Genomic DNA, 25,464 nt, shown 5'->3' with positions numbered 1-25,464 from the left:
GGCTGATGGGAAGTGAGAACAGGTGCGTGGATGGGCGTGATGAGGAAAGGGGGGGGGCATCTGGTGGACGGTCGGAGAACAGCACTGCACTTTTCCTGGGTCCTCTGCTGGGGAGGAGAGACCTAGGAGCAGATTGTGACATTGTGTTTTTAATTTGAAAAGATGAATCCATTCAGCAACTTGGCTCAAAGTTTTATTCAAAACCACACTCCAAGACCCACATGACGTCATTTCAAGAGTCAAGCGTGAAGTTTCACCAGTGCAACAGAGCATGCTGGGTAGTAAATGAAAGTCATTTCTTTATGGGCAAAGCTATGTGTGTAAATGAAAGAAGGCATCTGGGATCTAATTTTAATTCAAGTCGCACCGTCAAACTTCCCATTTGAGCTGCAGGTTTCAGCTGCATTTACAAAATCCTTAAAGTCTGACCTTAGACCAAGTGTGCCCTCCCTGCTGGGAGAACAAAAGGCGTTTAGTTCAAACAAAGTCAGGCTCTGTGGGACATAGAGAGTGAAACTTTTCCCAAATGAAGGATCCAAGCAGCTGTTAAGTTATCAATCATATATATTGTCATCAATGGGTTGTTTGGTGTTTACATTCATTAGATGCATTCATAAAAAGCTATACAGAGGTTATAGTCCTTAAGAGGCGACCACCTTTCATATAAAAACAGGCAATGGAGTAACTCTTAATTCTTTCTATCGGACATTTCTAAGGTTCAGCACTTTCAAACGGATCATAAAAAGTCAACGAGGCTCATCCATAGCATGACTTGGATCCACTGGGACCGAGTGATGACGCAGGCTGAAGCTGAATAACCGGAGCGCACAGATGATGAGCGGAAGCGCCAGTGCGCACCTCCCCTTAATAATCCGGCTGAGCAGCGTCGCTGTCTTTTCAGCACCACTCACTGACAATCCAACCAACCGGAGAGGCAAGACAGGCAGAACTGACTTCTCTGCAGCCGTCTGTGGATTGTTTTTTTTTCTCTCTCGAGATAACAAATCACTTCAACTTTTCTTTTTTTTGTCTTTTCTTTTTACCCCATGAAAAGGAGATATCATATTCTGATTTCAAATCTGCCGAGTTTCACCTGCTGAAAGTAAGAATATTATTTTCCTAACAGGACCGAACATGTGGTTGGTGGATGTATGATTTTCTGATTTTTCACTGCGGAGAATCCGTTTTTTTTTATTTTCATGATTACACTATAAACTAAGTTTGGTCTTTTTTGGAGGTCCCGCAGACACCCGAATTAACGAGCTGCTGTTGAAATAACTTCATTTGATTATTTTACTTCAAACGCCCAGTCAGAAATTCAGGAGCCGTTGTTTTCCTTTAATACGTGGGATTTGCGCATCTAGTCGGGATGCTGAGTTTAGTGTTTGGACTTTTGTACCTGGTCAGTGGACGCACGGTGCGAAGCCAGGATGCTACAGGTAGCCGCTTCGTTTGTAACGCCATTCCCCCGGGCGCAGAGCCGGGCTGCGGGTACGGCCCCACCGGGAACCGCGTCCAGAGCAGCAGCCCCGTGGAGGACGAGCTGCGGAACACGATCATCCAGCTCCGGGAGACCATCCTGCAACAGAAGGAAACAATCGTGAGCCAGCAGGGGACCATCAAGGAGCTCAACTCCAAGCTGGCGCGCTGCGAGGCGGCAGCCGACGAGTCGTCGCAGAGCAAGTCCCGGGGTCAGGGCTCCAGACGGAAGGAGTACGGCAAGAACACCATGGGGGACCTGCCACGAGACCCCGGAGAGACCATAGACCAGCTGGGCAAGACCATGCAGAGTCTCAAGGGTCGGCTGGAGAGCTTGGAGGTAAGATGGCACAAACATGCAGCTCCTGCGTAAACGTACCGAAAAATTCACTTTTGCTTGGTTTCCCCTCCAAACCGACATTATTAATTAGGTTTATTTATTTATTTATTAATTAATTCCCATCAACATATTTAGCTGCAATGCATTTCTTGTCTTCAGGCTACAGCATCTCACCAGTAATATTACTACACATGATGATGTGATGGTACTCACTGCAGGAGATCTCTCAGTAGAATCATGAGATCAAAGGGTCAGGTAACTGGCATGTCACAAAAATACGTTTTTAATCATTAAAAGATAACTGTGATGGTGAAACCCTCTGCATGCGAGTCATCAATAAGATATGAGCAACAAAAATCTTGTCAGGGGTGTAATCATGCATGTGGTGCAGGGATTTGAAAAGCAACTTTGAATAATGTATGAGTACTGTGTGTGTGTGTGTGTATGTGTGTTCCAGCACAATGTTTCATTTGTGACTAATTATTCAGAGCAGCTGATGAAATTAATTCCAGCAGATTTCACCTGCAGAAGAGCACTGACATTTTAGCTTGAATCAAATGCTTAATGGCCTTTAATGTTCCCGTTGACCCGAGAGCTTTGCGTCTCAACCAGCCCTTTGTTCGGTCCCAGCAGAGCTCACGTCTGCAGCGCGCATTCACTCCACAAGGTCCACAGATCACAACTGATATTGAGGTCACATGTAGTGAAGTGCCGTGGAAGGGTTGACGTACTGTAAGCCGTGGCTTTATCTCTTATTTCATATCCACAGTGTAGTGATTGTTTATAGTGTCAGGGCTGTCAGATGTTGAAAAATGTACAATACTGTTGATTTAAATTCAAGGTTATTTCTATATACAGTATGCTGCATTGCTGATCCTTCTATCTCCCTACTCCCACCCCCCCTCTCCCTTTTTCCTTGATTGAAAGCTTTAATACCCTGATCAAATCAAGGATACACTGCAGCTGGGAGGATGCATATTATATTGCATTTTAATCACATATCTATTGATCTGCATCTCTTTAACATAATGATTATTGCAAGACTGATATTGCTGATAGCATATGGCTCCCCAGAGCAGGACCTCTCTCACTAATCAAAGCCATCTGCATATCTCAACAATTGCATCCAGGACTTTGCAATTGCTTGCTTCAGCCTTCAGTGGCAGATTCCCAGGGAGTCTGCCATTTGAGCTATTCAGATGGTTCCATTTTGTCAAGAAAGATGAATCAAACTCTGTGAATGTGTCACAAAGTGTCTGAATCCCAAAGACAGCAGGGGTAACATTAATGGCTTTAGAAATGAACATCAGCGGGCATGTTGCTGCGCAGTGAAAGCACCACCTATAAGCGTGAGCCTGTACAGTTGTTGTCCCCTTTTTCAAGAACCATCTGTGATCACGCCCGGTGTGAACTCTGGGTGACGTCACACGCATGGCGCCTACCTTTAATACCCGGCCCAGCCGTGGGTGTTTGGCAGGTCACCAATCAAAGTCCGCCACGGGGACACGCTGTCTTCATTTTGATATTGCTGTATCAAAAACAATGGTGCTAAAAGGATATGAGACCTAAAAGGTAGATACGATCAGCAAATCTGGGTCTTTTTGGAGACTGAATGTCTGTTTGAGTGCATAGGATTAACTGGATTAAATGTCTGTGTCATTGTCCATATGTGTCACTCCCTCTGCACCCACCATCTACCTATCTATCTATCTATCTATCTATCTGTCTTCTGTTCCCTGCTATCCTTCCTCTGCCTCCCAGCAGCAGAGTTTGCGCCTCCCAAGCACAAATGTGTCAGCAGGAGGTGTCTCGGCCCTGACTCCCCTGCCACCGGAGCTGCGGGACCTGCTGCGGCAGCGTTTGGGAGCGCTGGAGACGCAGCTCCTCCGGAAGGTGGCTGAGCTGGAGGAGGAGAAGAGCCAGCTCTACAATGAAACAGCGGCCCACCGCCAACGCACCGAGAGCACTCTCAATTCCCTCCTGGAGAGGATCACCGAGCTTGAGAAAAGTAAGTGATACGATGGGTGCTGTGAATGTTTGGCCAGATTTAGTGCCAGACTTTAAATGTTTTTTGCCTGCCAGATTTAACACTAATTAGTCGATCCCTGTGCAACTTTCTGATGATGCAAGGAAAAACCTCACAACTTAGTTTTTGTTTTTCTGAGAGCCATTCTCCAAGCAGCTCCTGGTCTTGGAAATAAGGCTTGGAAAGCAACACTGAATGTTAAATTAGTTTAAGAAATGTTGGAGAGATGTCCACACTCTGGGGTATCGCTTTGATGATAGATGTCAAAAGACAACACAAAATATATCTGCCCAAAGGAAAATAATGTCAGAAGATTATCGCACCATTCGCTGCTGGACATTTCCATTAGGCCCACATCCTCTGAGGCTCAGTCAGTTCACTCAGTGGCTGTTTGAGCATACAAGGTTTAACCAAAGTTAATTGCTCAGAGTTAAAGGAAGCGGACACAATAGCGGACCCCCCTTTGCTACACAAAGGATCAATACGACATCCCCATAATAAATGCAACCTTTGTGAGCCTTAATAAACTCAATTTAGGGACGTGTTGATTAAATTCTACGGTGACATTTGCAGCTTGAGTTTGTGGTTGTTGTTTTGTCAGCTGTAAATGTGGCCTTTTCCTCCAATGATAGCCCTACAATCAGTTTGGAACATGTTTTGGTTATGTTCCTGCTCTGGGCTGACAATAAAGAATGCTGGGAAAGAGTCCAGCACCCGTTGAGTTTGAGTCTTGTAGAGGGACAGTATGAACGAGGAGCTCAGAGGAACTGGCATTCTGTACGAGGCACATTATTTATTAACATGACATTTCTTTCTTTCTCTTATTTTGTGTTGAGTTGTGGGTCAAAGTGGTTTGACTGGTTTTGCATGGACAAAGCCTGCTTACAACACAAACCCATATTGTGAGGCTTTCATCCAGTGTTACAGCTGCATAATATAGCCAGAGAGATGGTGGTTTTTAACAGTGGCTAAGCTTCAAACACTCTGCACAACACAGATAAAACTGTGGTTCAATCCCATTAAAATATGCAACATGTTTCCTTGGTGCAAACCCACTGCAAAGTAGTGTGTGTGTGTGTGTGTGTGTGTGTGTGTCTGTGTGTGTGTGGTTTTCCCAACTCCTCTTGTTTTGTTTTCATTTTCTTTTCAAAATGTTCATTAAGCTTCTCTCTCTGTGTCTGTCAGTCTTTCTTGATCATGCATGATCTAGCATCCCTGTTTATGACATTTCTTGTTCATTTCTGTATTCGGAGTCTTTTAAATATTTAAAGAACAAACATAGAGGCCTGAAAATAATAATCATAGTAGGTTTTGTAGTTTTTGCTATGCTAACAGCATGGCTCCAGGGATAGCAGCGCCCCACCTCTTCAGTCAAGACTGAAATATCTTGCCAGCTCTTGAAGGGATTGCCTCAGCAGCTCCCACGAGGATCAATTCAACTGCCTTTCTTCTGACTTCTCTTATATCATTACCAGCTGGTCAAGTTTTTTTATTTCCTCGGTTGCCATATCTATTTGGTGGATTGGCACCAAATGCTGTAAACACAGCCACGGTTCCCAGACAGTGTATTGTAATGATTTAAGTTTCCTCTATCTCAACAACTACGGGATGAATTGCTGTGAAATTATGCACAGACATTCATGGTCCACAGAGGATGGTTTGTCCTAACTTATACCTCCTGGCCTTTCACCTAGCACCACCATGAGGTTTTGAATTTGTGGCTCTCTAGTGAAGTGCCTCAACAACTGTTAACTGGATTGCCATGAAATGTAGATATGCATGTTCATGTCTCTTTCAGGATGAACTGCAAAGACTTCGGGGATCCCCCGACTTTTCATCTAGGGCCCGTCATCAAGTCGAAATTCAAATTTGGCGTCCCATCAGCCTCAGCTGTACTGTTAGCTTAAATGTTAGCATGCTAACTCATGCACATGACAAACATACCTGCTAAATGTCAACATCCAAGCATTATGTGGATGCTGATATGAGTAGTTAGCTGAGAGCACTGCTGTACCTAAGCACAACCTCACAGAGCCGCCATCATGGCTGTAAACTCTGTAAGTCTTGTTGTGTCCTGGGGACTAAACATGTTATTCCTCTAGCAGATGATAGATTGTTTGACAGAATCACTTTCATATGCGAATCCACAGCTAAAATAATCTACATTTTTTCTAGCAGCCAACATGCTCCTTACAAAGGATTCAGCCATGTCTTCCTCTTCCTCACTTTAATGTAATCGCCCCTCAAACCATCTGGGGACTAAAGTCTTCAGTATCACCATAGACTTTTCTTTAGAACGGAGCAAGTCATAACACTTTGTAACGTTAAACCTTTAATCATGTCTGCTCAATATCCATCAACAGGTAATAATGCCTTCAAGTCACCAGAGGATTTCAAGGTGTCCCTCCCTCTTCGTACCAACTACCTGTACGGACGCATCAAGAAGAGCCTCCCAGAAATGTACGCCTTCACTGTGTGCATGTGGCTCAAGTCCAGCGCCAGTCCCGGCATAGGAACCCCGTTCTCTTACGGCGTGCCAGGCCAGGCCAACGAGATAGTCCTCATCGAATGGGGGAACAACCCCATTGAGCTACTAGTTAATGACAAGGTAGGTCCATATTAAGAAACTGGTGCCTTTCCTTCCAGTGTTCTTTAATTATTTGTTCATGGAGTGCAGAACAACTCTCATTCCTTCAGTCTGCCCTGGTTCTCTGAACAGGGAAGATGTATTTGAGTCAGAATCATTTATTATTTGCCAGGCAACGCGGCTGGCTGTAATGATGGTAGTACGCGTAGACCATTCATGACACCAGTTAAATGCAAAGAACGCATGGATATGCTCTTGCTGGTGTGCTCTGCAGACACAAGCAGATAACCACTGTGTGCACATGTGAGCACAATAATGATACAGCTGAGAGCAGATTCACTGACCATCAGCTCTGAATATTTAATTTTGCACCTTATAAACATTTAATATCATTGACCCACATTCCACACACACCCAGGAATAACAGTAATTCATTAGAGAACTTAGGCTGCCATGTGTGCTCATTTGAATGCAGAGTCCTCTTTGCTTTCTGGAAACACTACATTGTTGCTGCGCAATCACATGCTATCAGCTTTCATTCAACTAACGGCACTAAAATTAACACAACATGAAACCAAAGTGGTAGAAACGCATTCATATTTTATGCCATTTAATCTTAAAAGGAAAAAAAATGTAATTGTTATGTCGACTTAAGCTGCAATAACTAGATTTTTCCGTTTCGCAATGACACAGTTGTTTCTGCAGCAGTGCAATGTTGGATTTGTGGGATTTTTCGATAAAATGTTGCTGCACTGGAAAGGATTTCTTTTCCCACTCTCTTGTTTACATTTGGCGTTATTGGCACAGGCAGGTCTCCTCACAGCTTTCCCTTCACCATGCATTATACATGTGTTCAAGTCAGACAGATGAGAGAAAGATGGTGGGAGAAAGGGATGAGAGTATGAGAGAAAAAAAAAAAAAAAAAGAGGAAAAGGGGTAAGAAATAGAAAGCTGCAGAGCGTCGGAAAAGTGTAAAGACAGAACTCAGAAGACGCAAGGAAAAAGGAAATTAAAATGCACCAGAAATGGAGAAAGAAAGCAACAGAGAAAGAGAGATGGAGATGGAGGAGAGTGAGACTTGTGAATATGATTACCGTATGTGCAGTAGAACATCCATGTGTTGATCTTGTTCACAGTGATAACAGGGTCCACTGGGGCACATTGTTTATGCTGTTGATTTAGCTGCATACTGAGAGGGAAGCAGAAAGCTGCATCGGCAGTATTAAAAAGTGCAATGCTGTCTGTATTTTGTATTTCTGGATGGCTATGCTGAGAGGGAATCTTTATTGTTGTAAAGTAACATCCTCATCAGGTTAGTCAGCCTCTTTGTTCGGGAAAATCAATCTCATCGTTGCTTTTTTTTTTTTCTCCAGTGTTCAAACCAAGTGACACATGCTTATGGTCTCCAGTCAAATGCGGCTGTTAGGAGTTTAATCTGTAATGGATTCAACTGACCTTGTACAATATTAAAAATGCGTTCTTTTGGCAAGTGTGCACGTGTAATCTGATGCTTTTAAATCTGGTGTATTCTGGAAGATCATTTTCCAAATTGCAGGCAAACATCAAGCAATTCAATGCAGATTTCCCAAATATCATTCAAAATTCATATTCTCAACCTGTTTGTCTTTTCTCACTCTTAGACGTCTTCTCTTCTTAATCTATGTTTATCGACAGCCTTTTAGAGCTGAAGAAGACAGTGTGTCCTTTGAACCATAACCCACAATGTATTATTCTGCATTGTGGGCCTTTTTCACAGCAGACATTTATGGCAGTTGGGGCGTAGATGTAACAACTGCATTACTTTTAGGTACAAGCTCCAGAGCCCAGGTGTTGTACATGTTGGCCCAGAGGGGAAATAAGCAAAGTTACGCCTGTGCTTTTCCTGCTGCCAAAAAAGTTAAAAAGTCTGATTTGAAAAAAGACCTGTAGGAAAATAATAATTTCTACTATGCAATAATTGTAAAATTTTACCTTTTATGTGCTGAGAATGAGATAATCATGTGTCAAGTGTTGGATATGGTGTAATATGAGGCGCATTGTGTGCAAAACATCACAGCCATCATCTCATAAGTGCTGCAGACTATTTGACAATAATTTATATTTCATTTTAAGACTCTAAATCTTTAAACAGTGAGTGAGGCTCTGACTGCTTCAGCTCGAAGAGAATTTGTAATAATACCACTGCCAGTGTTCCCTGTTGTCCCAGTGGCATTAAGATGCCACCTGGCATCCTTAACCAGGTCAATTGCCTCTGTAATTGCTTGTGACTTGAATTTTATTTACAGTGGCTCTTCCCTTATTTTCAGGTTTATATGTAGCTGTATCTCCAACAGAGATACGAGTATGAAGTAGCTCTGTAGGCTCATGAGGAAAGGGCTAATGAGTTACACTCTCATAATCTCATGTGTTGTGCTGTATCCTCAGAGGACTATGATGTCACTGGTTGGTAAAATAACCAGTTGTTTTTCTTTGATCCGTGAACAAAGCACAAAAGCATAAGAGGACACTGTTTTGCTGTTAGCTACCCGACCGCTTTGAAGGATGTTCTATCCCTTGATGTCACCTGGGTAATCTAAATTTTATATGTCACAGTGGCTCATCTGGAGAATTCTCTGCAGAGGGCTGTCTCTTTGAAGCCCCAACCCTTCTAATTGCTGTCCTTGTTTCTAACGTGCCGCAATTAAACTCAAACCTCTCTTGGCCCATCTTGCCCCCTCCTGCTCTCTCTCCTCCTCGCTCCACGCCCCGCCTCCCTGCCCTCATGTCACCCACCCATTGCCCCAAACTCTTCACCAGGTGGCCCAGCTCCCTCTGGCAGTGAGTGACGGGCGCTGGCACCACATTTGCATCACCTGGACGACAAGAGACGGCTTCTGGGAGGCTTACCAGGATGGCGAGCGTCTAGGCACGGGGGACAACCTGGCCCCCTGGCACCCAATTAAACCTGGGGGGGTGATCATCCTGGGCCAGGAGCAGGTGAGAGCACTAGAGAAGCTCAGGTGGTAACGAACGAGTGTGTGTGCATGCTTGAGTGTGTGTGTGTGTGTGTTTTTCCTTGTGTCAGTAAGATCCCTGTGTGTACTTTCCCCTGAGCTCAGTGCCAGAGGCGCAGAGCAGGGACCAGGGGAGAGGAGGCAGAGAGGCTCTTCTCATGCTATCATGGCCTCATTCAGTATTACCTCATTCATCTACCTCTAAACTGTACTTTTACGCCCTTGGGAGCTGTGTTAAGGGGTTATTCTAGCAGTTAGCTCCATGACAGGACCCTGTATACACTTAAAAAATGTACAGTGATGTATGAATCATCTCCACAGAGAGCCATTAGCTCACACTGTGTTACTTTGGAGTCTAAGGTGGGCTGTGTTGTTTTATGTCCCAGTCATTCACCTGAGGGGAGACTGCTGCATGGTACACAGTATTGGAGATTGCGCAACTCGATATTTTAAAGTGGCAGTACACTGAAAAATATGCAGAGTCTTTTGGAAGTTTGATTGCAATCAAACAGAATTGGTTCATTTTAATTAAAGTCTGTTTACATTTCCCTCAGAAGTGAACTTTCATCCTCTGTTTCTCTCCGAAGGACATAGTCGGAGGTCGTTTTGACGCCACTCAGGCCTTTGTGGGCGAGCTGAGCCAGTTCAACATGTGGGACCGAGTACTGCGGCCTGTGGACATCATGGGTCTTGCCAACTGCTCAGCTTACATGCCAGGCAACGTGGTTCCTTGGATTGATGCTAATGTGGAAGTGTTCGGTGGTGCAAGTAAAGCCGCTCTGGAGATCTGTGAAGATCGTGCTTTCGATTCCTAAAGGATCTCGTGAGGAGGAAGTTTAGTATCGACACTGGATTGAAGAAGCTATGTATTCTCACTGTTTGTTGCTTCAGTCAAATCCCAAAGGAAAGGGCATCTGTGCGACATTTTCACATATTTATATGCTCTGACTGCGTAGTCGCAAAGATTCAATGTTTATTGGACTCGCATCGGTGTGTCCACTCAATTTGAACCCAGAGGACAATCCTGGAGACTTCAAATTAGCCTGCTCATCTGCAGAAGATATGCTGTTGCATCAATCTACTGTAATGATATGACCTGCTGCCATTCTGTGTTCTCTCTTCTGTAGATCAGCTTTCATTTGACACGTCTTTGAAAACAGCTCTCTCTGGTTGCGTTCCCTATACTGACAATGCTGCACTGTATTTGTAGTGAATGTGAGCTCAACCAGGCTTTGATGTGCTGTGGAACCCTATTCCTGAGTTACACGGTAGAGTACTACATGCTGTGAGCTTCCTCGCTGTTTAAAGAGCAAAGAGGCACCGAACCAGTGAAGCAGCGAAAGGAAGTGGATGCTCATGAGTCCAACACGGACAACACGGACTTGGAAGATTATTTTGCGACATCCCAACATGGCAGATTGTCTAAATATTATGCATGAGCCCAAGAAGTGAATGGAAGTCGACTCAGAAATGACAGTGCATGCTTTCTGTCAATACAGTGTGTGTAGTGCGTCCAAACAAGCCAATGCAGCGTGCTGACATTACATAAGACTGTGTGTATGTGTGTGTGTGCATACGTGCGTGTGTGTGTGTGTGTGTGTGTGTGTGTGTATGTTCATGCACATATGGCTCGTCTTGCGTGTAAAAACACCAGAGATTATGAGGGAGGACATTTTCATTCTTGTAAATCTATGCTTAATACCTCTCTGCCCCTTGAGCAGCTGCCATATCCCAAACAGCTTTATGGACGGGCTGGCTCTGCTCAGGTTAATAGCGATGTCGGACAGCTGCCCAGGACTGGCAAATCGACAGAGCTGTGGACGCCAGCCGAGTGCCCAGTAAGGCCAGGGACTGGGCCTGACCTTCAAGGACAATCCGTAATTCCTCATCTGGGCAGTAATTATCTGTGTTTATGAATGAGAGTAGCAGAGAGACCACTGGTCTGCTTTTGTTTCTCAAAGCTAAGTGTGTCATCGATAAAATCTTAAGATGCAGAGAGGATGTCAAATGAGAGCAGCACTCTGTGGACATTATGAATGTTGCCATCAGATAGACTTTGGTCTTAATTGCCTCCCATGGAAGAAGAAGAATAGTTTCGATCCGTGGATATGATATATTTTTAAAAAATGTAGGGAATTTTGGCACAGCTTAGTGAATAAAATTCACGCTTTTTTGCAGCTTAATTTATGTTAGTCCTTAATGTTGTGGTGCACATTTGTTTCAATGCTCAGCAGTAAAATGCTGATATCAAATCTGGTGCTGGAGCCTCACAAGGAAACGGTGCGTGAGAGGCAACAAAGATGCAAACTTTGGTATCACCACCAGAGTTTCTTTCTTTTCCTCGTTGTGGAATTTCCTGACTGAGTAGACACTAGCACACAATCCACTGAAAAGCTTCTATCCACGTTAGAAATAATGCAGTTGAAGATAGAATAGAAAAAAAAGCAGATATGATGCAGTAGGTTACTGGACAGCGCAGAATGTTATAAAAGTGAGGGCGCACAGTGTCACAAGGACATGATGAATATGTCGCCAACATGCTATGATTGTTCCTCTTTTGAGTGTCTTTGGTAACAATGTTTCAATGTAAAATCAAGAGGCGTCTTTCCTGTAGAAAGTGTATTTTTTTTTTTGCTTTATCTGCTCATGATTTTTGTCCATTAGCAGCACATTATGTAAAAACAGCAGAAGTACTTGTGGAAATGCTTTCTTTATATGGCGAATGGCCTTTTGTCAGAACCGTATGTGCTTTTGCTTGTGGACAATTCGAAACTTTTGTCAGCTTTTTAAGCACTAGCGGCTCACTAGCAGCACAGACAATGAGGGACACAAGAAAAAGAAAAAAAAAAAAAAAAAAAAGTGTTTGCTATCATTGTTTTAATGTCACCTTTGTGTGCGGTACCCACTGAAGTTTCTGCCATATGGCTGACTGTCCTTTTGCACCCAATAAAAGAGTGAACAAGTTCCAGAGGTGTCACAATTAAAGCAACTCAATAATGAGACAGAATAACTAAACAGCTGTTTGAACCGTTGAAGCATGTTTGATTGAAATATCATTGCACTGCATTAGTGATGAAGTCAGACTGGAGTGTAACCCTACCAAGGTCACGCACTTCTCCTCACTGATGTTTCCTAGTAAGGAAACCATACTTTCATCTTTGTTTGAGCTTAACAGAGGCCACTGTTTTAACATTTCTGGTCACACTCATTGTAACAGTTTGTCCACTTGGTATAGCCATATCATTTGTAGGACGAGCCACAATGCACGTGGAAGGATACGTCCTCTCATCTGGGCAATGTAGTGTTGTCAACAGTGGAGAAATCCTCTGAACTGGCAGATGTCCAGGTGGAAATGAAAAAATCTGCCCATGCGGATTATGGGAGCTGCTACAATGTAGGACACTGTGAGCCTTCTTCACTCTCCTCAATGCTTTCCGTTTATGCTGCCGCCACTGTGTTGGTGGTGATACAGTCTGTCGTGATGACGCAGCAGGAGGCCCCTGTTTTTTTTTATCAGAACAACAATCTGAGGCCTCCGACAGGCAGCCAACAATGTGAAATAAAAGCGAGTGTGTGTGTGATGTTTTTTTTTTTTAAAGCATATTCTGTACTTCTAATTTTCATTGCGTTGCTACTGTAACATTCACTGCACATCCTGGTGTTGTCAATTGTTGAGTACAAATCAATTATTAAAGAAAACATTTCAACTTGTGTTTAAATAAATGATAAATCCCTTACTTTGTGTACAAAACAAAAAATGCATCAGAGATTATTCTTTCAGGAGTCTGAGGAACAAAAGCAGATATCATGACAATGGGTGATGTGTTATTCCTCATCAAATCTTTTGTACGTTCACATGCAAGAATTTAAGAGATGAAATTATGCATCTGAAGGGTTTTGCCGCAACTAGACAGCTCCTAAAGATGTTACTCCCATGACTGCTGCTGCTGCTAAGTTGGTGCAGCATGCGGACGTGCAGAAAAAGCAGAGTCTCAAAGTTATTCAACCTCTATAATATCATTAAACAAGAAGAATTAACCCATGTGTTGGAGGAGGAAGAGGAGAGTGTGTTTCTGCTAGTGCAAACAAAAATCACGGTAGAAGCAAACTGATTGCCGTTGTCACATGTTTTAATTGCAGCTCCTCTCCCTCAGGTTCGCTGAATATTGTGTACAGACAAATTGTCTTTCAGAAGGTGTCGCATGGAACTAATGAAACCTAACTGAGAGGGGAATTGAACTCAAAAGCATCATCTTGGACTGTTATAGATATCATCTGTCTCTCTGACAGCGGTGTGATTCAAGAGGACAAACAATGAGTACGTGTGTGTATCAGCGTATGTGGGTGTGTGACAAAAAAGCAACACTGTTGGTGAATTGTGTCTGAAGAGTAGATTTGTTCCAGTTATTGAGTTTTTCCTCTCTCTGCCGTGGGAGTTTGAAAGGGAGATTTCCAGCCAGTGAAATCCTGGAGGGTTTGTGAAGAAGTGAACTCTAGCAGCTGCTGCAGATGTAATGATAACAGTATATCACTAAAAACAAATTACCAATTCAGTGCTATTTATCCATTACACATGACTGGATGGAGTGACAGTGAATAATTGTTTGGCACGTTTTCATTAAAGCTTTCTTTCACGTCTGTGCGCCGTTCTCTCTGTACTTGAGATCATCTGGCTCCTCCAACATCGCCCAAGGTTGCGTTTAAGTGCGTGAAAAGCCTGTAATTAAAATCAAATCACATTGAGTGTATCTGATTGTTACTAGATACATGCGTAGATCTACAGCAGGGTGGAGGAGTTGGGTGTGTGTGTGTGTGTGGGGGGGAAAGGGGTAGAAATAAGTGCCATTCTGCTCCTAGCACCCTCTCTCACACATGGAGTCCCTATGGAGCCCCAAAGAGCTGTAAAGACTGTGAGAAAAACAAGTTTCAGAGTTGAGGCCAGAGACGTCCTTTGGCTTGGTAATTAAAGCCTGATGGAAGAAAAACCCGTGCAGAAGGCGAGGCTCTCCGGGGCATCTGAAAACTGCTGTTTTCTTGGATGTCACACACTATTAGTGAGACCCACAAACCCCCTTCAGCCTGCATCACTGCCTTCATAAAAATATGCATCAAAAATATTATATTCTGTTCCCATCTTTGGTTCTGTCTGGCAGCCATTCTTAAATTAGACAAAGAAGTGCTCTCACTTTTCGTCTCTGTTTGGTTATTCAAGACAATATGTTGTCTTCTCTAAAATGCCATTGTTTATTATTATCAAATTACCATTGGCACAGTATTCATTCCCCTCATTTTCCTCTCCAGGAGATGAGGTTAAACATCTCTGCTCCACCTTTTTTTGCACCCTTTTACTTATTTACGCTCGGTGGGTCGAGCTTCAGTGTTGTTTTGGGGGAATGAGCATAAAGGGAGTGGAGAAAGAGATGACGTGAAGGAGGGATGAACAAATTAATCAGCACAGGGGAGGAAACAGCTGCTGTTTGACAGTTTGTAATGTCACCTCTCTGGAGATCAAAGAGCCCGTAGATGCTAGATGAACATATCCATTCATCCCGATTCTGTTGAGCTATTCACAGTGTTTCCAAGCATAGTAGAAAATTGTAAATGTGATGTGGCTTCATGCTCAGATTACAGAGCGCCGTAGATTCACGACCACACTTTGTTCTATTATTCTGAAGATAGTATAATGTATTGCTGCAGAGACCATTTACATTTATAACAATTTGTTCATCTTTTGCGATAGAAACTATAATAATGGCTCTGGAAAATAGGCTATCATATACAATTGTCTGCCTGCAAAGACGGGAGGTTAAATCTCTCCCATGATCTCTTTAAATCATGCTTTCTAGCACCTGTGCGGACTGCAAATTTAACAGCCCTCCTCTGTCTGTCAGGCAACAAGCAGTAAAACTCTGCAGCAACAAATCTCTCATTGTGCATCAGCGAAAATTGCTCTGTTATTCTCTCTAAAACATCTTGTGTTCCACTGCAGCAAATAAAGACTCTGATGTTAAATGACCCGTGTCTGTCTCTCCTCTCTTGCTGTAATAAAATTTACAGGGAAAAGTGTGAGGCTGTTACCACCTGTAAGTTTCAAGGTCATTAAAGACCCTTGAATATTGTGTTGTGCAAAAAATTGGAGCTGTATAACAAAATCTTTTGAACTTCCCTATAGGACTGCACTCCACACTGTGGTTAAGTTCTTTCTCTTGAAGGAGTAGTTGAAAAATGCTTATTTGCGTTCTTGCCCGGAGTTTGCTGAGAAGACCACTTTCATGACTGTGCACTAAACACGAGGTTACTGCCGGCAGCAGGTTAGCTTAGCTTATCACAAAGATAACAAAAGCTCACTATTCAATACAATATATCAGGACATATTGTGGTTTTTACGGGGGACAGTGATGTGGATTAAGTCTTGGATGGACGCAGTAACTTCGACTGTGACCACAAGATTCCTGAAAATGACGGCACCCCAGTGGGAAATAAAACCACAATGTGCTGTTTTACACATCAGTTCTTAATTAGCAAACATGCATTGACAGTATAGAACCACCCCCCCCTCCCCCCGTCGGCCGGCAGCGTTACAAATATTATAATGTTTGCCTGAAGAACAGTAAGTTGTTCCGGGTTAGGATCTGCTACCCTTTCACAAATGTAAGATACTGCTTCAAAAATCCTCACCCAGAAGCTACCTAGTGAATTACATGACCAGAGCATGTTGTGATGTAGTTTTACTTTTACTTATCATGTACTTGTCTTAAACATGGCCTTATTGAGACTTTTTATATGTGCTATATGTCTGATTTACAATTTTTTTTGTGTTTGTGGACCCCAGGAGGAGTTAATGTGGATCTGAATAAGGAATGAATAGAACATGATCTAAAGTAGACTGTGGTAACATCTGTGCACGCGGGGTTGGTGCCAGGTTATATTTTACCAACTTCTTGAGAGAATAGTGGAATAAATGTACAACTGAATTAGAAGAAACTACTCTGTAACATATTATACAAACAACGTACAACATGTTGGTGACCTTTAGAGGTGCTGGGAGGCTGATTTTGATATATTTGGATGAAGCCGGGCTGGCTGTTTGTTCTTTACAGTACAGGAGATATGAATAAGTCAAACTATTCATTTAAGCTATACACAAAATATACAGTATGTTAATTTAGCAGAGACCCAAAAAAAAAAATCTTAACATTATTTGATGCTTCTAGCATCAGAAACCTGAACAGCAGTGAGAATGAGTTGTGTGTTGGTGTAAAAATGAAGAAGAAGATGTGATCTGAATTGAACAGGTGTGAAACTAAAACTCACCTCATTTCCAGCTCGGTCTCTCAAGAAAAAAAACCCCAAAACCACAAGTGCGATAAACAAATCAGTTCGTCTTGACTGGAGATTAAACACAGAAAGTCATCACTTTATTATCTGATGTTGATTCATGGGATAGACTCCCAAAGTCACCCAGTAATAAACTAGACATGTGACTCTTCATGATCCTTTTATCTTTGCGGAATCTAATCAGATGTCGGTGACTCGCCTTCCCCTGCAGGGACTGTGGATAAGTGTATTATCTAGATGATTCCACCGCTGCTAACGAAATCACCACCAGCCGACGTTTCCTATCCAACAGATGAGCCCACCCTCCCTTCAACCGTCTCACAGAGCATGTGAGCACACATACACACTCTCGCTGGTGTGATTAAGCCCTGCTCTCCACTGACATTAGCAGATCATGTGACTTCTGTCAGGAGAGGGATCTGGGGAAATAAAACCATTTATTTGTGGACATAAATCCACGCAGGCCCTATTTATAGGGCCAGCTTGGCTGCTTACTATTTATGAATATGAACTTCCTGTTCCCACAGGCTGAAAATAAGCCCATCCTGCTTTGGATCAAGCAAACTCTAGTTTATTACTTTACTCTGAGCAAAGACAGACAAGGCTACAGGTTGATGAGGCAGACAGGGGAACATAACAGAGCATGCTTCAGTGAATGCTCAATAAATAAACAAGAAAACAATAGTTGTATCTTGATGCCTGGGTGTTTGACACTGAGCACTTCACAGGATCAACTGAGTGACTGAAAGCATGACAAATAAGCATCCATGTGTCTGAGAGTAGTGTGAGAGGAATAGTTATTATACGATAAGAGCGAGGCAGCTGAGATCAACAGCCTTGCTGCCAAGGTCAGTATTATCACGTTACCCATATGTTCCTCCTGCGGAATCCACGTGGCTGAGAGGATGCTGGCTGAGGCTGAAACAGATGCACAGTGTCTTCATGCGGTTTATCATCTAAATGTGTTTGTGTTGATGCTCTTTAAACACAGCTGAACTTGTTAGTGATTGGATGCATTGGATTAGTCAGTGATTTGTGTGCCCGCTTTGCAGAATATTTGCCACTCTGGGATTTTCAGAAATGCTGTATTTGTTCAAAACAAAGTTTGAGCCATGCACAGATGTGCAGCTAATGAGAGTTTTCTGTACATAAGCGTGCAGCGCACAAAAAGACACATGCAGCAAGTCCATGAGGCAATACATCGAATCAAAGGACAAAAACTACCTCGTCTATGGACGTTAACATTTCGGTGGAGTTTGTCCATTTACTTGTTTTTATGGAGAAACTACTGACTTGATTTTTATGAACCCTGGTGGTAGGGTGTGGCATGGGCCAATGAGGAACGTAATAAATTTTGGAGTGTATCCGGACTTACAAACAAGCAGTTAATAGCGGATCTGGACTATTGGCCTTGGAAAGGTCTGCGCGCTCCAAGTGGCCTTCTAGTTTGATTGTGTTGTAGCCTTGTTCTATTTTAAGCAATTCAACTCTCAAAAACAATTCATCACGAATAGCAGATGATACTATTAAACAGTCAAGCAGTTTTATATTCTGTAAGGAAGACAGTGAAATGCTATTGATATGCACAGGTGGAGATTTAGAGGCAGGTGGGCGCTTGGCATCGGCTTGCTTTGTGCCAAGAAGCCCATCGTTCACCTGAGTTACAGTGGCCGTGATGGATCATAGCGCGAGTTTAGACTGACTGATTGTGCCAAAGCCCCACAAGAGTTTCAAGGTTGTTCACATTAACAGTCGTACATTTTGCATAATTGATAGCAGGCTTGTATCATTCCTCACAAGGCTGTAGACAACAAAAGCCATCCTTTTCCTCACTAATAGCATTTGCACCTCCGGATGTAATCCAGCTGGATAGGAACATGGAAATGTGGTTTATGAACTTAAGAAGTTTGTACAAAAAGTTGTAATGGATGTTTTATGGCTCTCACAGAGCTAGTCAAAGATTCTGCTTTTCATTTTGATTATGCATCTGTTCCTTAAAAGCCCCTTTTTAGCAGGTGGCTTCATAAGATAAAGTTTGACCACACTAAACAAAAATGGGGCTAAATTGTGTTAAAAGTGGTTCTTTGACTCTTGAAGGTCCCATACTATTCAAAATGCACTTTTTAATGTCTTTTCAACATAAATATGTACCCACAGTGTGTCTAGAGACGGGCAAACTCTGAGAAAACACCATCCTCTCTCTTTTTCCTCTCTCCATAGTTCAGTAAATGTGTGTAAAAACACTCCGTTTAGGTTTAGCTCTACTTATGATGTCAGAAGGGGAGGTGTTGCTCATGTGACCTCCTCCAGCCCTTCAGCAGGTCGACTGGACTGAACACTGAAAACCTCCTGAATCCACCTCGCTGTCCGCCATCGTTTTTCCTTCACTAACTCCAGCTCTCTGTAACTCAAAGACGTCAAAAGCGAGGCGATGGAGCAGATTGTTTCTGTTCTTCTAAAACGGAGCGTTCACACTGAGGCTGGAAACAGCTGCAGCAGCCACGTCTGGGTTTTTTTTTTTTTAACATTGAACCATGTAAACCTGCTCTAGTAGGACCTTCAAACACAAGCATGAGCATAATAATAGACTTTTAATCATAAGGCAGCCACTTTATCTTTAAAAAAGGTACAACTTAGCACTTTTGCCAAATGAAAACCTTCATCCAACTAAATCAAACTGAGCTAAAAAGGGGCCTATAGGGGCCTAACAAGTTCTATGTGTGCAGTGATACTATATAGCATCTCAACCACCCCAAAGAACCACTGAAGAGCTGCCATTTATTGTGTGTGTATTTCTGTGACATCTCTTATATGCTCTGACAGGATTTATGGTCTAGAGCCACATGGTCATGATGCTCAAATGGCTGGGGGGGAGATTGCATTATTTTCCCTGCCTCTCATAGTGCTAACGAGCACCCTGTGAGGACGGTTTCAAAGCCTGTGTACATATGTACCCACTCAAGGGTGCATTAACGCGTCCAAGTTTAATCAGCGACAGTAAAATGCACAGACACACCTTTTGACATGTTTTAGCTTATGTACACAAAATGCCTGGTTATTCTCTCCCTGCATCACGTTTCTATCTGTGGGATGTTGCGGTTAAACAATGAATTATACGGTCAGAGCAGCACAGGTTAAACCTCACCAGGACTAATTAATCTCTTCTGGACGCAGGATGTGCCACTCATATAGTAAATATTGTAAATTCAAAAAAAAAAAATCATGCTCACGTATGAATATATAGAGTTGCTTGCTGTGAAAACGGTCTCATGTTTCCGAATACATTATAAACACAAGCACGAGTTGTTCATTTAGCTGCCCATCCCGTATGTACTCGCAAAGAGGAAAAACACATTTAATGGTTAGATGACAATATCACACAAGCAGTGCAAAGCCTCTCTTGTCTGTCATGAGGAAGATTCAGATAGAGAGGCATAGATTCAGAGGGATTAGGAAAGTGTAATTAACCCAGATCCAAACCTTGAATATTTAGGGAAGGCATAGTGATGACAGAGACAGCAATTAGCGCGCGTGTGTGTGAGCGTGTGTCTATTTGTGTGTGAAGATCCTTCAAACGCACTGAATCAAGGTCCCCGAGCACAGGGCTTTGTAGCTAAAAAAAAAAAAAAATGACAGCTCTTGTCTCATTCAGTCAAGATTCGTGGGCGACGTGTCTCAGCGCCGCATTACGAGCGTTTGCAGATTTGAGATGTTTGGTGTGATCAAAAATGTCTGGATTCTGCGGGGAGTTCTGCATAAACACAATGATTATGGGATCAATGTTCATGTTAATGCCTGCTGCCACCAAGGCAAGGAGGTGAGTTTGAAAATAGCAGCTGTTTGTGACTTTAAATGGGAATCTACTCCGTGCACGAGGCTCCAAGTGATTTTGCAGAGCCTCGCATTCAGGCTTATTCTTTAATTGTTTCTTCTCTGGACAAAAGTTCACTGGTGATCTGTGGCATTTTTGAAATTACACTGATTAGCTGAATAAAGTTGCTACAACTGCAGGTCAAGAGAAGGTGTCGGGCCCCAGGGCTGCATCAATCATGGCTATATGGCCGGTTTGCTGTCATGTTGCTTAATGCATTCACCCTAATGAGAGCATTTTATCCATGACCTTTACTGATTACAGTCACATATTCAACCACACTGCACTGCATTTCCATTTCCAGCCTGGAAAACGGAAGACTAGATATGTCTGGATTCCAGTTGTAAAAATCAGCTGTAAAAAAAAGTTCACTGGCAAAAGCACGTAAAACCAGCCCTGTGATGGATGCAACGACCAGCGGTTGTTGATACAGGGATCATGGCTGCTCCGCTTCCTGTTTGCAAATGTTTTGTGGTGTCACTGAAGCGTGGAGAGCTCATACATGGCAGGGGACTTCATTTTCACCCGACACGGCTGATCCAGCAAAATCTGGCGTCTGACATCAGCTATGTTATTAAATTTTCACACACTGCTGACCGCAATATCATCAGGAGCTGCTGCGTACCCTCAGGTGCCCGGGCCTGTTTACTGTATATGTGTGTGTGTGTGTGTGTGTTGTGAGATACATTTCACAAGTCCAATGAAACTTTTTTTCCATTTGCAACGCTGAAGGTGCTTTCCTGATTTATTTTGCCCATTAACAGGCGTGGCTCTTGAGGCTGAAGGTGATTAGTTATTAAATGTCCCCTTGGTCACCTTTAAAAAGGAGTGCATTAATGGACAGGAGAGAATAAAGAAAAGACAAAGAATGGCAAAAAACACCCCAAAAAACCCAACGTGATTTAAATAATTTACAATAATCTTCCTCTTAAGCATGCTGTACATCAAATCAGCCCCCGCCTTTCTCACTAGCCTATAATGTTAAAGAATACCTGAACAGATGACTCTGCGGTTTTGTGAAGCAGCAGCGTCTCCTCATAAAAGTAAAAATTCAAACTTGTGTTCTTTTCAGTTTAGAATAAGAAGCAGTTTAGAAATGTGCTGCACTGACGAATGGCAAAAAAAAAAAAAAAAGGACATTTCAGCTTGTCTGCAGACATTTAAAAAATCTAGTTTTAAATCGGCGTGAAATAGTTTTGACCCCTTTTAAATCTATTCATATGAAATTCTATTTTCAAATATGAAATATTTTCTCTTACTCAAGTACTTGAAGCCTCCTCCAGGCGCCAGCACATCATCTATTCAAGTTTTATTTTAGACTGAGATTTATGTCTGCCTAAACTTGGAAGCTGTCTCTGGGAATAATTTGGTGCAGTGCAACCCAAAAGCTGCTAAAATCCCAGTTTTTGTATCCATCACGACGAAGCTGTCAGAGCTCAGTGCCTGGTGTTTGCCGATGATTTGCAGCAGGAAGGCTGTGACACCGAAAAAAAAAAAAAAAAAGGCTGCTCATGTAATGGATATTTTGTAGCTACTGTCTCACTTAAGCTCTCAGATGTATGTTGTTTCTCTGCTAAATGCAGCACAGCACTCAGTCTCTGTTACTCCTGAATCACAGCTTTGTACAGCAAAAAGCTTGTTGTGCTTTTTTTTAGTGTTTTTTTTTTTTTTTAAATATACTTTTAGGGTCAAGCTTTTACTTCAAAACTATGTTGTATACGAGAATAAGTTGTTTGGCTCTCGGTCTTCAGTTTGCCTAATAGATTAAGGCTAGATTTATGATCTCGCTTGGTGAAAGTAATGAGCCCCAGCATTGCAGCTCAGTCAGGAAATAGTGTTTTTTGCACTCTGGGCCCTGGTGTTTGTCAGAATGGATGAGTGTAATGAGGAGTTTTGTTTCTTTAAAGTCCTTCCTTATTCCACCATTGCACTATTTTAGAAACAATATGACTGACATTGATCAAAAGAATAAGAATCTATATGGAGATATTAGAGAATGAGGGTTAAAATAAACATATAGAGATTCTTAGGCTGGGCGGTAAACTGAAAAATCATGTACCACGTTCAAGGGCGGAAAGCAAATTCTTCAGCCCTCTCCACCGTCTGCCGAGTGCTTCTGTGCAACACTGCTGGGAAAATATGGCATGTCTGAAAAGGAGGCGGCCTTGCTAGCGCAGGATAAGCATGCTTTCTTTTGAGTGCCTCGCTGGACTCAGATATTACCTCACACAATGGTGGAGAGGCTGTCCTTGAGAGGACATGCACAACATAGACAATGGAGGACAGGTCACAAATAGCTGGCAGAGAATACAGGACATGCAGGAGCTATGCAGATATAACGTTTCACGACCTTTCATTCCACCATTTCTCAGTATTTTTACATCACGGTGCATGCATTTAACATAAAACAGATTATTCAGAGGTATAGTAACATACTGTGCAAGGTTACAATCTCATTTTGTGCTTCAACATGTCTGATTTTTCCTTTTTCACTCTTGCTCTTCCTGCCTGCCGCTGGCACTAATAGCATCAATTTCTTCATAGTAGCTGACAACTTGACAGGCTTCATGATTGGCTGACTGGTGTTCGCAGTCACTGATGAAGTAAAAGGAGTGACGGGAGACCAGGGTGTTATTAAGTCTGTTTCACAGCGGCACACTCTGGGTGTCTGCGCTCAACTTTGCTGCACAATTAGCTAAATTGATTCTTCTGATAAGACAGGTCAACTGTGGGGAAAGCAGATATCCAGTGTCTGAGAGATTCTCCGTCAGGGCACGATCGTGTGAATCATTTAAGTTGGGAGATTAGATGTTGCTGAAAAACTGCATTTGAAATGACAATCTAATCAAATCAAATCAAACTCTCGTTAGGTAGCCATTTGAGCATCACGTCCCCACTTCTCTGTGGGTTGCAAAATCATATTGAAAATTAAATATTTCCTTTGAAATTAAAAAAAAACTGTGTGTGTGTGTGTGAAGTTCCTTATATGAAAAGTACATCTGAAACATATCACCTCAAGCACATAAAAGTTTGTAAAAGTCTGAAGTAACTTTTCAGCCCTTCAGGAATGTGAATGACTGGTTATAATTGATCCTCATATTACTTTATTTAGCATTTTATTCCTTTAGTATTGATTCCTGCCTACAGGAACGTAACTCAGTGGGAGGTTGTCAGGACGGCCGTGATGCAGGAAGAGGGAGGGGGGGGATAACAGCAAGAGAGAGAAAAATAGAATACCACTCACATGGGGACTTTGGAGACTAATTACGTTGTATGTGTCACCTTACAGCAGTTTTGAGGGCTGAAAGCAGTGGTATGTGTTCAGAGCCTGAGGGCACAATCTCATTTTACATTCAGCTCCGTTTGTAGCTCCCCATGGCCGCGGGGATCTTTCCATAGTTTTAACATCAAATGACACTTACAAAGCAAAGGCTCTGCATATTTGCTCCCACAACTGATACTTGAGTGATATTTACCATTGCTTTGTTTTGTCCAAATACAACAAAAAGTGCAGAGTCACATTGATCGTCTAGTAGAATTAATCATGTCAGCTTGCCATTAAATTTGAAAAGAGTTTAAAGAAGGCATATGTATCTGATATACCAATGAACACCGAAAAATGACAATCCAACACTGAGGATTTAAACCTATAAATACATGCATAACATGTACATATATATATTTTTTTTTTGTCTCAAAGGTTATGAAACTCCTCTCAGCCTCACAGAAAATCAGCTGACCATGAGGGACATCTAGTGGTTAATTATTGAAACGTCCTCAATACTACAGTGCCATTTCAAAGATAGAGCAGACATATAGCAGGATGTCAACAAGAGAACAAGAAGGTACATTTTGAAAATACAAATTAAAATCAATCCTCTATCCAAAGCTACTCCTGCACCACCTCACTGATTCTGTTACTTTTTCCAGTGTAGGACTACAAAGTTGAGGTAACTCTTATAGACATATGGATAAATAAAGTCTATTATTCAAACTTGAAATCATGTAAACACAAAAGTTGAAGCACAAAAACAATGGACAAAAACCGCAGGTACAACAGGAAGTAACAACTTTCCAAATGTCTTGCATTCATGTGGCTCATCCCCTTAAACCTCACCTTGGATCCAAAAGTAGGAGTGTGTGTGTGTGTGTGTGTGTGTCCAGCTCATGTGTGTTTTCACTGCATCATGGATCAGTTGCCTCCAGGGAGCGCCCGCTCCTAGTGTTCACTCTATTGTCCACCTCCTGTACCTGCCTGCAGCACATGTCAAGCTGCGCTGAAATAATGCGGAACAATACTGGAGCACGGCCTTCAAAATAAAAGCACTACAAATAGAAGCCACGATTTTGAGAGGGCGAAAAAGGGACTTTTCAGTTCTTTTCACCGAAGTCACAAAAAGTGAAACCAGCTGCGAAACAGATAAGCACAAGCACACAGGGTTGTATGGAAGTAATTGGGAATAATAAAGGATGACTCAAAAAGCACTTGAATAAGTCAATTAGTCAAAAAGTATAATTTAAACCATATTAATAATGGTGGTTAAGTGTTTGTAGAAGTTGTAGATTTGCATGCAGAAAATTCATTCATGAGGACAACTTATTCAGGATTTCCTCAGAGGGTTGCAAATGGTGGAGGACACAAGGCTTAATAATAAACAGACAGCAGAAGGTTTAATCTGAAAACCGCCCACCGGAAGAAGCTGTTCCTTGCTGTGATTGCTTCTGACTTGACAGCTGTCCACCTTTTTCCTACCTCCACAGGCCTCCTCCCCTCCTGGACTCACCTCCTACATACAACAAGTTTGACAGCTCAGCCTTTTTCTGTGCTCA

General features: G+C 42.4%; 1 protein-coding gene across 1 annotated transcript; it reads left to right on the top strand.

The window, feature by feature from the left end:
* Positions 1-1,369: 1,369 nt before the first annotated feature.
* nptx2a (neuronal pentraxin 2a) lies at positions 1,370-10,240 on the top strand. Its single transcript, XM_070848318.1, has 5 exons — positions 1,370-1,819; positions 3,581-3,827; positions 6,209-6,453; positions 9,229-9,408; positions 10,013-10,240. Exons 1-5 carry the CDS (start codon positions 1,370-1,372, stop codon positions 10,238-10,240), a joined length of 1,350 nt encoding a protein of 449 aa, XP_070704419.1.
* Positions 10,241-25,464: the final 15,224 nt, after the last annotated feature.

This window comes from Pempheris klunzingeri, chromosome 17, assembly GCF_042242105.1.
Source record: "Pempheris klunzingeri isolate RE-2024b chromosome 17, fPemKlu1.hap1, whole genome shotgun sequence".
NCBI classification, from domain to species: domain Eukaryota; kingdom Metazoa; phylum Chordata; class Actinopteri; order Acropomatiformes; family Pempheridae; genus Pempheris; species Pempheris klunzingeri.
Note: the sequence above shows the minus strand (reverse complement) of the source record. Positions and strands in the feature narration are given on the sequence as shown.

What these genes read in the sequence shown, in the direction of transcription:
- nptx2a (XM_070848318.1), top strand. Translation starts at nt 1,370, where the DNA reads ATGCTGAGTTTAGTGTTTGGACTTTTGTACCTGGTCAGTGGACGCACG. An exon ending in GATCACCGAGCTTGAGAAAA is followed by an intron (nt 3,828 to 6,208) that starts GTAAGTGATACG and finishes ATCCATCAACAG; the next exon opens with GTAATAATGCCTTCAAGTCA. An exon ending in AGCTACTAGTTAATGACAAG is followed by an intron (nt 6,454 to 9,228) that starts GTAGGTCCATAT and finishes ACTCTTCACCAG; the next exon opens with GTGGCCCAGCTCCCTCTGGC.